Source organism: Platichthys flesus, chromosome 7 (assembly GCF_949316205.1).
Source record: "Platichthys flesus chromosome 7, fPlaFle2.1, whole genome shotgun sequence".
Taxonomy (NCBI): domain Eukaryota; kingdom Metazoa; phylum Chordata; class Actinopteri; order Pleuronectiformes; family Pleuronectidae; genus Platichthys; species Platichthys flesus.
In genome coordinates this window covers 722,493-737,886 of record NC_084951.1, presented here as the reverse complement: position 1 = coordinate 737,886, position 15,394 = coordinate 722,493, and the positions used below count along the sequence as shown (strand labels likewise).

The window sequence follows — 15,394 nt, the reverse complement described above, 5'->3', positions numbered from 1 at the left end:
GTATTGTGATTTAGTCAACCGCCAACATTTTCGTTTCGTCAACGAAAGTTAAAATGGATTTCGTCATAGTTTTTATTTTCAAAGATCCGTTTTCGTTAAGTCCTTGTCTCGTCTTCGTCATGGGAAAAAGGTTGTTAACGAAAAAATTTTGTTTTCGTCAACGAAATGACCACTGTTACACCCTAATCCAGTGGCTCTCAAAGTGGGGGGCGTGAACACTCTCCAGGGGGGGCGTGATGTAACAGACGGAGATAGAAAAAAAAAAACGACCGCCGACCTGTCACTGGTTAGTGAAATCTCCCTCAGTTGCGAAATGCAAGAGGCTGGACTGACACAAACAAATAAAATACTGTTTCGTTCCTGATCCATCATTCAAAAGAGTGTTATCATTTGAACGCGAGTTGCACTTAAGCTTCAGAGTATAAAAGTAACCGCAGGCATGGTCAGCGCTCACCCTCACTGAGACGACACCCTGCAGAGTTACTGCAATTGCTCTTTTTTTCCTCTAGCATTCAGATATTCATTGCTTTATAAATTCAATCAGGAGAGACTTGATTTCCAATTAACAGATTTTATTTATTTACTTTTTACACGCACAGAAACTTGAATGTTAAACAGTCTTTGGCATTTTAGACCCCTGTGAGATGTCATCAGGATTTAGAAGGGGGTGTAGCAGAACATCGAACAGGAATACCCCCGGGGTCTAGACACTGGTGGTGGTTTAACGTCTAATGTAAGTTTGGAAGGCAAATCTTATGCTCGTAGTCCTATTGAACTTGCTAGTGTGGCATCCTCTGCCCTCAACCCTCACAAGGGTAAGGAAAAACTACAAAAACCTTGACAGGAAAAATGTAGAAACCTCAGGAAGAGACGCATGCAAGGGATCCCTCTTCCAGGATGGACAGAAGTGCAATGAATGCATCTAGTAATCGTATATTGATAGGCAGTTTTGAATATTCTTTGTCCGTGATCAGCTGCCACCATGATTGGGCGCTGCTATGATCCTTGATCCGTTGGCGTAATCCGTTGAGGTCGGGGTCCGGATGAGGTGAATGTCCTTCAAGCCGGGAGGAGAATGGGGTGGAGGAGGGGTTTCGTGAGACGCTGAATGATGGCAGGCTGAGGAAGAGAGGAAAGGGACTTTTAAAGTTAGGCAGCTGCTAGATGACCGGCTGACAGAGCCCGCGCCTGACCTGATTGGATGATAAGGCACACCCCCAATCAGCTGATCACTAGGCAGGCTAAGTCCTCCATTGGGCGTTCCTATGTATAGGAACACCCCTGATCAGCTGATCGTCTGCAGGTTAAGTCTTCCTGACTGAACTTACGCTAGCTTCATTTCAATCAGGAGAGACTTGATTTCCAATTAACAGATTAGATTTATTTACTTTTTACACGCACAGAAATGTGAATGTTAAACAGTCTTTGGCATTTTAGACCCCTGTGAGATGTCATTAGGATTTAGAAGGGGGTGTAGCAGAACATCGAACAGGAATACCCCCAAAAAGAAGTAAGACGAAGAAGGGAACAGGAGAGTGAGTTAATGATGAGTCTTACCTCGTAAGTGGCATCCTAAGCAAATAAAAGTGTTTGGAAAACAGACCATCATTATAACATTTATCAGATAGAATAAATAGATGACCCGGGATCTAAAATGTAGACGCACTTAAAAGAAGTTAAAGTGCCAGAATGGATAATGGAGTGCAACGAAATTAACATAGGTGTAGCAACCGCAAGGAATTTATATTGCATGGCAGACTTATGTAAAGGTCGCCGGACCCGTTAAGCCATGGTGAGAGCAGGGCCTATATGTAGAATTAAGCACAAGGTCAGTGGAGACCGAACTTAAGTAGAAGGTCCATTGACCGAAAGGAAATTAGGTCCGAGGAACAAATAAAATGAAAAATGACGACAGAAATGAGGATAACAGAAATTTAAGTCGCAGGACCAACAGAAATTAAAATGGTGTAGCAACCACAAAAGTAAATTAAATTGCATGGCCAACTAAACTAAAGGTCACCGGACCAAGTTAAGCCATGGTGAGAGCAGGGCCTAGATGTGGAGCTTAGTAAAAGCATAACTCACGCGGAGTGAGCAGAGCATACAAACCACCACCAGTTATATGCATGACTTACCGATATCAGGGTTTGAAAATTTGAGTCGAAAAGGAGTGTGCGTTTTGTTTGAAGACGGATTTAGGGAGTGACGGCAGAAAACAATCTTCCAAATTGCTGTGGCGGAACGAAAGAACATCTTGGCTGGCTGGAGAGTAGTACTAATATCCTGAATGCATGAGCTGAGTAGAGTGCAAAAAGACTCACGAATGGAGTTTTTTTTTTATATCTGTTTATTTATTTAATATTTTATTTATATTTAACTTATATTTTATTTAATCTGTATTTTATTTATACTTTGTTATTATTATTATTATTATATATAGATATATATTTTTTTAAAGTTAATTATATTCAATTAAATTGTGTTGAATCTATATACATTTTTATTATTTATTTGATTACATATATATTTTTTTTTTTTTCGTGAAATTCCGAGTCCCATCTAAGATTTTTTTTTTTTTTTTTTTTTTATTATTTTAAATGGGCTTCATGAGGGATGATTGGCATCTCGGAGTGTTGTTGAAGGACTGCTGCTGCATGACGTCTTTAGCTGCAAGGGAGGAATTTTGTTAGCAGACCATAAAAGTGAAATACGAGGTATGCAAATGTGTTGTGTGTTGTTGGGTTTCTCTAGTCACGGCTGCTCGGCTCAGAGCAGAAACTGCGCTTGGTTCGTGCCAAGAAGGAGTTTATATGTCCTCCTCCACTCTACTCTCGCTTGAACTAATAACCACTCATCACTATTTACCGGGACCTGATCAAAACGTGAAGTAACTTATGTTGTTTGAACTCGTTCAAGAGTTTAAGCGGAGTCAGCCTTTGAACGTCATGGAATGTACTCGATAATTTGCACTCGATACGACACGTGACTCTCCCGGTCAGTGTGAAAATGAGCAGAGTGACATGAATTCATGTATTTACCCATTAGACAGGAAACCCTAGCAACAATAAGGAAATTGCTGAGAATATGGCAACTTATTGGTGGTCTGCACCTGAAGTCGGGTGCGTAATTCCCAGCGCCGCCAAGGATACATTTATGAACTGATTTATGTCTGCCTAAGGAGGCTAAGCGCCTTGACCTGCGAGTTTATTCATTTATTTGCTTTGTCGACCGCCTAGGTCTCATTATTCCTCATGTTGGAGATACGAGACCGCAGAAGGGTTGGAGATCAAAGCTTGTCTCCTAGGACTGACTGGGATTAGAGTCTTGTGGCTGTTAGGAACTAGCTATTGGAATGTACGAACTCCAAAGTTCATTGATTTCAATTTGGAGACTTTTTAATTATGCGACTGGGCATGTTGGTGCGCTGGGGACATGAGGGGAACAATTTGATGCTTAAATTGTTGTGTGCATCCTTGCCAGCGTATTACACGCGATTCCAGAGGATACCACTGGACGGCCCATCTGTAATTCAGACTGTGTATGACTCCTGAAATTGCATGACCTAAATAGTGTGCGACGCGCTGGAGGATGTTACCGTTTTATTAATTTTTAAGATTTACGCAGAAGAGACAGCGCGGCCTGTAGATTGTCAATGTGCCCATCTATCGAGTACGGTGTGACGCCGTATGTTTCCATGTTCACTGATGCGAGAATTTGATGAAATTCACTACCAGTATTCATTTATTTTATATTTATTTATAGTATATATATATATAAGTGCATTTTGCGTCTGGCGTCCACATAGCGTAAATTTCTGAGGACGTGCACGACTGACGTTCCAATGGACTCAGGATGTGCGAGACACCATCAGGTGCACGCGCACCTGTACTCAATTAGAAGATATGTAATTAAGCCAGTTCAGGTGTGCATAGCATGCTTTATGTACGGCGCGGTTTATGATTCTGAAGGATGCATTGCTTCCCGTCTCAGATTTAGAGGGCTGAATGCACAGATACGTAGAGTTATTGACTCTACCGACGAAGCGGACTGTGTTCTCGTTAATGCTGAAGCACGAGGAACAGCTGACGTCTCTGTTTGCACACGGGACACACTCGCCGGAGCGCGGCACTCGCCGAGCGCGACTTGTCCGCAGTATTAGCGCCGCTGCGACGTTCGAGTGTTTTTAAGACGAGTGACGATGTGCTGCTCTGTGGGGACCGGGGACTGCAAAGTGGTCTTCGGAATATTATCTAAAGCTAAAGTAGTAGCATGAGTGTTTAAAGAAAGATGTTATACTTATCTTCGGTAGGGGCTTTAGAAGAGGTCGCTTGTTGAAACTTTTCCCGACCGCGACCGACGCGGGGGGGAGGGAGACCCGCTGGACCCGCTGGATCGTGCTCCAACCTGCGATCCGGTAGAATCTCGGATGGTTTATTTGAACCGCTGGGTCACGGAGCCGAAGAGGAGGTCTGAAGCTGGCATGATGACGCGATGTGTGAAACTTAGCGAGGAGGAAGTCAGCCTCCCCGTGCGAACACGTCGGGTTCGCTCGGCGCGAGCTCCTGCACCGGCGATCAGTAGAGTTGAACGATCTTTAGGCTGATGGATCCGAACCTCTTCGGGAGTAAACTGTGTCAGGATCCGACGTCGAGATGAACGATGTGAATAAACTAGATGCTCAACTACTCGTGCCTCTGACCGTTTCGTGAGACGCTGAATGATGGCAGGCTGAGGAAGAGAGGAAAGGGACTTTTAAAGTTAGGCAGCTGCTAGATGACTGGCTGACAGAGCCCTCGCCCGACCTGATTGGATGATAAGGCAGACCCCCGATCAGCTGATCACTAGGCAGGCTAAGTCCTCCATTGGGCGTTCCTATGTATAGGAACATCCCTGATCAGCTGATCGTCTGCAGGTTAAGTCTTCCTGACTGAACTTACGCTAGCTTCATTAGTCTTTTTAAAGACTCACTCCTTCCTTAGTAATACCTTCCTGCACTTGCAGCAGGCCTATTCGTAGCCTAATCTAAGGAGTAATTTTCTCCACAGTCTTTTTTAGAAAGCTCGTAGCCCCAAGAGCTAGCCTTCTAGCTAGCTAACTTCTTCCAACTGCAGCTAGCCCTTTTCTCCTTGACACCTACCTTTACATCTTCAATCATCCACCGTGTTGCAACAAATAAAACACCAGCACTTGAATACTATTCTGTGCTGTCCCTGTCTACATTGTGTACTGTTCCTTTTATTAGGAACCATTGCCTAGCACAGTCAAACATACAAACACACTCACAAGACCACGACGTTGCAATAAGAACTTTATTAACTTCACACACACACTGTATCAGCAAACAAACAAAACTATGGACAAGTTTCTGATTCTTAAAAGTCAGGCAACCGATACGCCAGTTGTGAAGAAGCCAAAGCATTGCAAATATGACGATAGCTAGGCGTCGACTAAGCACCGTCCTCAGTGTGTTTTGTGTGCCGAGGTGCTGGCAAATGACAGCATGAAGCCACGCTAATTAAAAAGGCACCTCGACCCCAAACACCCTGACTTGAAAGAGAAGCCTGTGGACTTCTTTAAACTTAAACATGATGGCCTCCAGCAACGACAAACCACCATGTCCAAGCATAGCACTGTCTCTAAGCAGTGTCTGGAGGAATCGTATGTAGTTGCTCATAGAATTCCTAAGCTTGGCAAACCCCATACAATTGGGGAAACACTGATTTTGCCGGCCATGCAAGACATGTGTAGAATAATGATAGGAGAGAGTGCAGCTGCTAAACTCGCAATACCTATGTCAAATGACACTGTGTCACGCCATATATCAGAAATGTCTAGTTATATCACAGAGCAACCAATACACTACATTTAAATCAGTCCTTACTATGCACTGCAGCTGGACGAATCCACTGACATTGCTGGACAGGCCCAGCTTCTCACTTACGTCAGGTATGTGCGGGAAAAGGAAATTGAGGAGGACATCCTGTTTTGCCGGCCTCTTCAGACCCATACAACAGGGGAGGAAATCTTTAATATCCTTAACTTGTTCATCAAAGACTGTGGTTTGGGCTGGGGAAAGTGTATTGGCGTCTGCACAGATGGAGCGCGGTCGATGACAGCGCGTGAGCATTGCCTCGTAGCTCACTTCCAGCAAGTTGCTCCACTTGTGCAATGGACACACTGCATGGTCAATTGCGAGGCACTTGCTGCCAAGAAAATGCCACCGCTCTTCGAGTCAGTGCTTCACCAAGCCGTGAAAATAATTAACCATATTAAAGTTGTCCACTTAAATCCTGTTTGTTTGGGGTCCCGTGCAAGGAGATGGGGTCAGGGCACGAACAGCTGTTGCTGCAAACTGAAGTTTGCTGGCTCTCCAGGGGGCGGGTGTTACAACGTCTGTATGAGCTGCGAGAGAAGATAAAGTTGTTTTTGACTGAAAGTCAAACAGATCTGGCGAAGCACCTGGATGATGCCATGTGGCTTGCCTCTCTCTCTTATTTGGTGGATATTTTTGACCGAATGAATGGCCAAATCTAACATTCTGCTCCTCGCTGATAGAGTGAATGCCTTCACGCAAAAAATTGCTGTCTGGCATGGTCGCATCAGTTCTGTAAACTGTGACATGTTTCCCATCCTTGCAGACTTCATTGCCGATGCACGTGGCACTGATTTCTACTCACTCCTCCAATCAGCTGCTGATCACCTTTCAGCGCTGAAGAATCAGGTTGGGTCCTATTTCAAAGAGGACTACTGTTCATTCACCTGGGTTAGGGATCCATTTTTCTGTTAAGCAGACAAGCTGTCAATAGACATGCCAGAGCATGTTATTGAGATGAAGAGTGACAGTACACTAAAGCATCTGTTTATCACCTCCCCTCTTTCGTCATTCTGAGTAGCAATGATGCCGGAATACCCTCAGCTTTGCGACAGACTTAAAATGATCCTCCTTTTCGCGTCGACTTATTTGTGCGAAGCAGGCTTTTCAAGACTGACTGCGCTCAAAACTAAATATTGCAACCGCGCACAGATCGAGGAGTACCTGAGGATATGTTTGTCAAACATTGCAAGGCAAAGCAGGCTCAGGTCTCACATTTAAGGACCTGCAAGATATTTTTTTTACGATCAAAAGAGGCCCATAATAGGCTTAAATGAACGCGGTCATCCTCCTCAGGAGCCAACTTCTCGTTCGCGAGACCATATGCGGGGTGTGTGCGTGCGTCTCTCTGTTGGTGCTACTTTAGCCTCATCGTATTTTTGTTCTCGTTTTTTTTCCTTGCCACTGCAACCGGGTTAGGAGAGGTGGAAGAGAGATCTGTACAAAAATGATGCACGATTTATTTACTATCTAATAATTTCTCTCTATTATGCTGGACGTTTACAAAACTCAATAAAAGATTGGCAAAGAAGAAAAAAGAAAGAAATATTTAATAGAAAAAAAATAAGAGATTCATATAAACAGGGCATATGTAAACTTAAAACATACTGAAATATTTTTTGACATTAACATTAACTAACACCAACATTCCAACTGCAACAATACAAAAAGGATCATCGGATTAACCAAATAGCTGTCTAATGTTTGAACTAAATGCAGAGTTTACTTGGTCTTCAATTAAGTGTTTTTCTTTCTTATTTAAATGAATTCAAGATAGTGGACGACTGGTCTGCAGATAATTTCAATACGTCCTGAAATTATTCTTTAGCCCAGTATGCACAAGGCTCATACAGTATATTGCAGGTAAGTACAATATTTCCAATCTTCTTATCGCATTGGTCACAACTACATGCAGGTCTAAAGAGGTTTATTTCTTCAGCATCATTTATTTTTGAGAACCACCTGAGTAAATATGCCGTAACTCCTCTGTCCAACATGTTCTTTCCAGAAGTCCCCATTCATTCCCATCAGAAAACACCCTGACATCCACTCACAAACCCTTTTGTAATGTTAAGTACTTGGTGTCTGCCTGCCTCGTCATTGGTTCCATCCGTCAGTGTATTAACCGGTAGAAGACCCAACAGGCAAAAACAACCCAGTGGCTCGCCCAGCTCAGTTCCGACCACCTCTGGATCGTGTGGATGGCTGCGTAACCCTGCAAACAGGAATGACAAACAATCATATGTGTGTTTGTAATGCATTCAGGTGCCTGAAAACATAGTGAGACTACAGTCTTTATTGTTAATTCTTAAATTGTTGCCTAAACTGCACTGGGTTATATATCAGACAAATGTACACTGTTGATCACTATATCCAGTTTTCACTGTGTTTATATTGCACTTTGAGTCTTAACAACCACTCAAAGCACTATACACTACAAGTCGCAATCCTTCATTCACGCACATATTCATATTACATTTCTATACACATTTGACGACCCGCTCTACCTGCTGAGCAAAAGCCCGTCCACATGTTTAATACGTTTGCATATGTATAGAAGCTTGATGGTGCAGAGTAGGGTTTCAACGTTTGGAACAGCAGATCCCAGTCAGAGCAAGCCTCCAGTAATATAGATTACTAATGCTAAACAAATCTGAAGGAATAAAGGAAAAAGAGACACTTGGGCTTAAGATCAAGAATGCAACAATGCCCAAGTCAAAATCAATAAAAGGTACATACTGGAGAAATAAAAAAAGGAAAAATGAGGCTCAGGAGACCTATGCCCTAGCGATCATCAGATACCCTACTGGTACTTAGAAAAGGAGGAGACGGAGGCCACTGATATCAAACCATGGATGAACAAGCCCCTGAACTACAAAAGGGGTAAGAGAAGTGGATGATATCGGATAAAACCATACCAGTGGCTGCAAAAGGCTGATCTGTCAGACAGCACAGAGGCACTAACTAGAGGATATAAGTACAATTAGTGGAGGTGGAGCCCTGCTGGTTGGTCCAAAGGTGATCATGCATTTGACGTCAGGGCCCCGGCGCTTTGAACCCACCTACCTGATGAGATTTTGCTGGCAGGGTCAGTGACTACTTTTAAATGACTCCTTAAAATCCACCTATATAGACTTGCTTTCATGTGATGCCTCTTTTTATCATATTTTTTTTTAATTTGTTTTATTGTCTTTTTACAGTTGCTATGTAATCAAGTTTTTCTGTGAAATAGTCTTTATTAAATAAACGATTATTATTAAGGGGTCTACCACATAGGGCCCCCGGTGCAGGCTGTTCAAAGAGGCCCCAAAGATGAGACAGTCCAGCACATAACAGCAGGGAGTAAGATCCAGGCAGGTATGGCATACATGGAATGTCATAAACAAGTGGCTGGCATAGTGTACAGTAACATTTGTGCCAAGTTTGAGCTGGAAATTGCAAGGTGAAAATGGAAGACACATCCAAAAGGTGGAATGACGGACTTAAGACACTATGGAACATCCGGATCCAGATGGATAAAATGGTGATGCTAACCCACTGGACATCATGGTGGTTGACAGACAGCAGAAGGGGTGGTGATGTAGAGATTCCCAAGTGATACAACATCAAGAGGAAGGAACAAAAGAAGCTTGAAAAATACCAAATGCTGAATGACGAACTAGAGAAGAAGTGGAAAGTGAAGGCAAGACAGTGGTGACAGTAATAATCTGAGCACTCTGGCCTGTAACCCCCAAACTAGGAGAGTAGCTATGAGCTATGGTCCCAGAGTTGTAGTTATATATGTATATACGGATATTTATAAAATGGTGTGCGCTCTTACCTTATCTAACTCATGTTCATCAACTCCAGGATCAAACATAGAGCCCAGGTAAGTGAGGTGGAAGATTGCCAGGAAGCTAAAAACCAGGTTCAGTGCCAACACCAAATATTCCTACAGACAAGAACAAAAATAAAAAATTGTGAAACAGCCACAACAATGTGTTTTTATTCTTATTCTTCTCTATTTAACAAGCTTCGATCAGCTGATCATTTCTCTCCACTGCTCAGTTACAAAACACAGTTGACAGGTGGTAATAAACTGATTAGAATGTTACAGAGCGATGTCCTTTCACACACTATCAGGCTGTTCGACAGCACAATAACCAATAGACTAAAGTGTCACTGTGTTCTTTTCCAACAGAGAACTGAATGGAACTAGCTGCAACTGTTAAAGCAGTCAACCTACAGCTCTCAAGTATTTCCAGTCTGAGCCTGTGAAGCTTGTTACAGTTCTCTTTATGTCCTCATTCCCTTTTCTCCTCAGCCTAACTAAATAACTATTTCACTTCTAATAGTGATCATTTAGACATTGAATACTTTCTCCTTGCTTAATCATGCTCAAGGCAGCGGGAGATTCTGTATTCACAGAATGTAACGTATTTATTCCGTTGCAGAGATCACGTGAACTTGTTTACAGCACACCGATTGTTTTTTAATCTTTTCATATTTGTATATTTATATATTCATATTTATTTGTCATATTTATTTGTATTTTGTCTGTCACATTTTAGAAGCTTCATCGACCCTGAAATCGATCTCTTGATTTCTGCTTAGAAAAATGTCTTTTTATAATTTTTAAACTCCTAATATGTTTCTCCAACTTGGAATAATAAGATTATAAATTGTTCCCTTGTAACACTGATAACGATGGCTTTATCATACCCCAATACCAAAATACTAACAGATACAGAGACTATGGTGCAGGTTGGTATTAATAGCAATCTTATCTTTATGATAAGATTGCTTAAAAATGCTTTCCATTTACATTTCCACTCTTCACATAGCTGAAACTAAACTGTGTTTTACCTTCTTGTGCTGATGGCCGCAGCCAGGGTTACAGGGCCTGGAAAGGATACAGGCACTGAAGATGGATGCAAGCTTCTTTCTCAAAACTAAGTGGAAAGAAAAAAAAAATCAACAACCTTAACAGTGTCACTAGAAAAAAACTGGTTAGCCTTTACCAACACTATCAAAGTAAGTCTAGAGTAAATACAATCAAATAAATACACTTATCTACAAGCAGAAATGACATGTTCATACCATGTTCAACATATGTGATAAATCCCAAAGAGAGCAGAACTGCTCCCAGGTGAAAACTCAGACCCTGAGGAAAATAAACACAACTTCAAGTTCAAGAAGTGACGGTCAGTTGTTCAGCAGAAAACATGTCCCATTCAAGTAGATGAGAAAGCGGTCTCAGAGGTTCAAACCCATATTGTTTCTCTTTTGAAATTCTTTTGATTGCTATGCAGCTCTCATAGCAACATAAGTATCTAAATGGCTAACGAAGTATGGATGAACTATATGCATGTAAACACATACAAATAGTGGACGCTGTACAGTGCACAGTGACAGACATTTTCACTGACAATGACCGGCATACAGTGATCAGAGGACATTTACCAGTGGACAGTAACAGTGTACATTGCAAAATGACCAGTAAACAGAAACAAGCAGACAGTGGCAAATAAAAAGTGAACGTTGACAGTAACCAGCAAACAGTAACAGTGAGCACTGACAGTACAGTAGGGCTTCTTTTGATTGTAAAGGTTGCCGACCCTATCTCTAGGTGTTCGTTAAAATACACAACGTGTAAAATGATTAAAATGGCCACTAAATCCAAAATGGCCGACTACCACTTTTTTCAGTAACGAGTAATCTAACGCGTTACTATTTCCAAACCAGTAATCAGATTAAAGTAACTTGTCCAAATCACTGTGCGTTACTATTTTGTCATTAATAGTAAAATATATATTGGATTCCTTCTTGCGTCTCTGGGAGTGAAGACATGTAGCCCACTGATTTTCAACCAGAGTGCCGCGGCACACTAGTGTGCTGTGAGAGATCGTCAAGTGTGCCGTGGGAAATATCAAATATCTAGTGGGTACGGTGGTCGGCCGCAGCGACTCTATCCGCGTGTCGGTCCCTTTCTCGCGGATTACCTCAGCTACGGTGCCCTCCGTTCGTGCGGGGGTCCCCCTCCAGCATTTGCTAATAAAGTGAGTATTGGCAAAACCGGTTGTCATTTTTATGTTGAGGCGGCGGGAGGATTGTCGGCAGCTGCTGAATATAACTAATAAAGTAACTTGTGATCTAACTGAGTTACTTTTAAAATGAAGTAATCTGTAAAGTAACTTAGTTACTTTTTCAAAGTAACTGTGGCAACACTGATTATGATACACATGTGTACCACATTTCATGAAGATTGGTTAAATGAGATGGAATTGCTGCATTTTAGGGGCCATTGTTGTGAGTTTGGAGAGTTTCATATTAATAAGTTATGAAACTCGCCAAATAATAAACTGTGTCATTGCACAGAGTAACATGGCTATGAACACTTTACAGGGAACAGTAATTGTGAAAATTGTGAAGGTCGGCGAATATTAACAGTGAGCAGTGTACTAAATAAGTGTGCACTGACCAGTTTCTAGTGACCATTGACAGTGGGCAGTGAGCATTGGACAATGACAAGTAGCCACTGACCGTGTACAACGTACATTAAAAGTGAACAATGTCAGTGAACATTGCACTGGGGCAGTGAGTAGTGAACAATGTCGAGTGAGAATGGTGTGAAGTCAGTAACAATGAACTCAGCCGTGAACAGGTATATTGAACGGTTTACAGTGTACGGTGTATAGTGACAATGGAAAGATACCAGTGACAGCAATAGTGACCTTGGACAGCATTTTGAAGAAGCAGATCAGCCTTGGAATAAGTAGCTGCTCTGTTGTTAAAGAAAATGTAGCTGTTTCCATTACATACAATAAGTCTGTTTTACAGAGGGAACTCGTATAAGACAGAAAAATTGAAAAATTGGAAATGTAATTTGTTAACTAAAACTAAATGACTACAATTTAATTGGGTGCAAAGATTAACACAGTATGCATTTTCTTACTAACATGCAGTAGTGCGCTGGCTGTATATGTCACCAGGATGGCTGGAAATGTCCCCAGTTTCATTGCGCTTTTAAAAACATCTGCAAAACACGGAGAAGAAAACACAGTAAACACACAAAATAATGATAATATATTGATATAGTTTTGAATATAGCTTTCATCATCTATCTACAAATTCCAGAAATCAAAGTCTGTGGGTTTGTACCTGAATGCATATCTCTAGAATGTTCACACTTGACACGTATTGTTAGGGAACCAATGAATATAGTTTTGAATCTGGTGCAATTTGGAAACGGGATACATTGTAGATTATTTCTCAGCGCCGGTCAGCACCGGTCAGCCTGCGATTCTGCTGTCTCTGCTTGTTGTTGTATGTAACCCGTTCAATGTACTGGTTTGGGGTTAAATGATTATGGTCTTCATAGCCCCCCCCACCCCTCTCTTTTATCTCTCTGTCTATCTGCTTGTGTGCTTTTAGTGGATGGGCAGAGGAGACATTTAATTATCTGATCTAATTATTTCAGTGTGTTTCCTGGCACGATACCCTCGCAGCTAGCAAAAAAAATAGACTCTGTGATATTGTTCAATGTTAGACACGGTAGTGAGGACCCGAACAAAAATGTCAACAGTGGTACATAGTCTGTCTCACGCACATTATTAAGTGATCTCGACAGACTCAAGGCCGAAATCATTGTTGCAGGACGCGAAACGCAGCCCATGTGAACCGCACAGAGGTTTAACAGGGGGGTGGATAGGACGCGCCTGGCTTACCTTGGCGCTGTGGCGCGCTGCGCCGCGCAAATTAAATGAAATGGTCAATTAGAGGAAAATTAATCGTTTTGATTAATAGACTCATCGTTAGCGGCAGCCCTAGTTTAGAACGGGCAATGCTGTAGCAAGTCATTGTGTCATTAATCAATGTGAAATATGAGGCCATAATTCAGGGATAGTTCACCTAAACATTTAAATTCATTAATTACCTACTCACCACTATGCCTACGGAGGGGTGGGCAAAGTGACACCTTTGGATTTTCAGGGGTAAACAGCGAGCAGCCAAATACAAAATATTGAAGTAACTAGCAACCACGTTTTTTAACATAAAAAAAACAACAGAAAACATAAAATGTCTCCATATTGCCTTTGTGGTGGCTTTGAAGTGTCTGAAAACCCAGACATTCAAATTCAACTAAATACCGCGTCATTTACACTATGTCTCTAGCCTAAATGTCCTCTGATAGCTTCCCCAGGAGCCATGTTAAAATTCACTCGCACACATTGCTAACAAGCTCTCGCCAAAGGGTACACGCAGGGGCGTGGTAACATCGCTGCTTACAGTAGTATCGCTGCAGTGTCAGTTACTGCTGTGTATCGCTGATGTCGTCACGTGCACCTTGGGCGAGAGCATAGACAAAAACTTGTGCGGTGTGAGCGCTCACACACGTCACCCACCCCTCCAGCGACACAGTGGTGAGTAGATAATGAGTGAATAAAATGTTTGGGTGAACTATCCCTTTAAGTATGGCCTCATTGTTACCTTGATTAATGACACAATGAGTGGCTAGTGATTGAGTGAATATATAAAAAAATCCATTGAAACTACAATGTACCAGCCAAATAGTGTAATAACAAAGTTATCAATTTCATCATGGAGATAATATTCTCAATTGATCATTCAATACAAACGTAAAATAGAAAGGTGAGAAATGGAATTCACATTTTCTCCAAAGCCAAAGTGATGCCTTCAATGTATAAAATGAAAAAAGGCAAGAATAATTTTGTAGGACATCAAAGTTATTCAGCTTTTAGAATACAATAAAAGTAGATATCTTCAGTGTATAAGTGTAGAATGTTTAGTGGATGCCAGGACTCACAGGTTTTTAGCCATCGGGACATGGGGATGTTCCAAGACGTCACCACCAGCACCATGGAGCGAGGCATCTCAACACTGAGAGGTTTAACGACACTCATGTCCCTACACACAGACACACAGACACACGGTGTAACGGAGCGAGAGACTCTCTTCCCCCCCCCCCCCCACCGGGGTGTTGTTTAATAGACGTCGCCGGTTGATGACGTGAGAAGCGCTGTCATATGGCAGCGTCTCCAAGTGGTTATCATGGTTGGCTGCACTTTCTCCCGCATTCACCGTTCTCTCACACTACACCGCTCCTTCACTCCCTTCACTGGTTACCAGTGGGTGCCCGTATCAGCTTCAAGACGCTAGTTCTTTTGTAACGTGCTCCAAATACATCAGTCTCCATACATGGTTAAACCTTACACCCAAGCCGGTCCACTCCAACTGTTTGCGGTTATGGCTCCCAAATGTTGGAACCAGCTCCCCTTTGACATCAGGACAGCAAAAAGTCAACATATATTTCACCACAGGCTAAAATCAAATCTCACACGACTATACCTTGGTGTACTAACCATAGTAAACTCTGAAGTTGAAGAAATTTATAAAAAGGCACTTGTGAAGACCATAATCATCTATCCCCGAACCCCTACATTGAACAGAGCATACAACAATAGTGTCTGATCTAGTGGGCCACATGAGTTTCATATTACTGCCATACAAGCCAGAAGCCAG

The 15,394-nt window shown here is 42.1% G+C and overlaps 1 protein-coding gene across 4 annotated transcripts in view; it reads right to left on the bottom strand.

Moving 5' to 3' along the window:
- Positions 1 to 555: 555 nt before the first annotated feature.
- Positions 556 to 15,394, bottom strand: part of LOC133956192 (protein-serine O-palmitoleoyltransferase porcupine-like) — a 29,329-nt gene continuing 14,490 nt past the window's right edge. For 2 of the 4 annotated variants that reach the window (XM_062391068.1, XM_062391065.1), the window contains exons 8-13: positions 14,679 to 14,779; positions 12,811 to 12,887; positions 10,952 to 11,015; positions 10,718 to 10,803; positions 9,693 to 9,803; positions 5,292 to 8,087 (exon numbers count right to left, since the gene is read on the bottom strand). In XM_062391068.1, coding sequence (XP_062247052.1) covers positions 7,986 to 8,087; positions 9,693 to 9,803; positions 10,718 to 10,803; positions 10,952 to 11,015; positions 12,811 to 12,887; positions 14,679 to 14,779 — 541 coding nt within the window. In that variant the 3' untranslated portion in view covers positions 5,292 to 7,985. Of the gene's footprint in view, positions 4,729 to 5,291; positions 8,088 to 9,692; positions 9,804 to 10,717; positions 10,804 to 10,951; positions 11,016 to 12,810; positions 12,888 to 14,678; positions 14,780 to 15,394 lie in introns of those variants that run through there. The other 2 variants (XR_009921100.1, XM_062391066.1) reach the window with 2 other exon arrangements.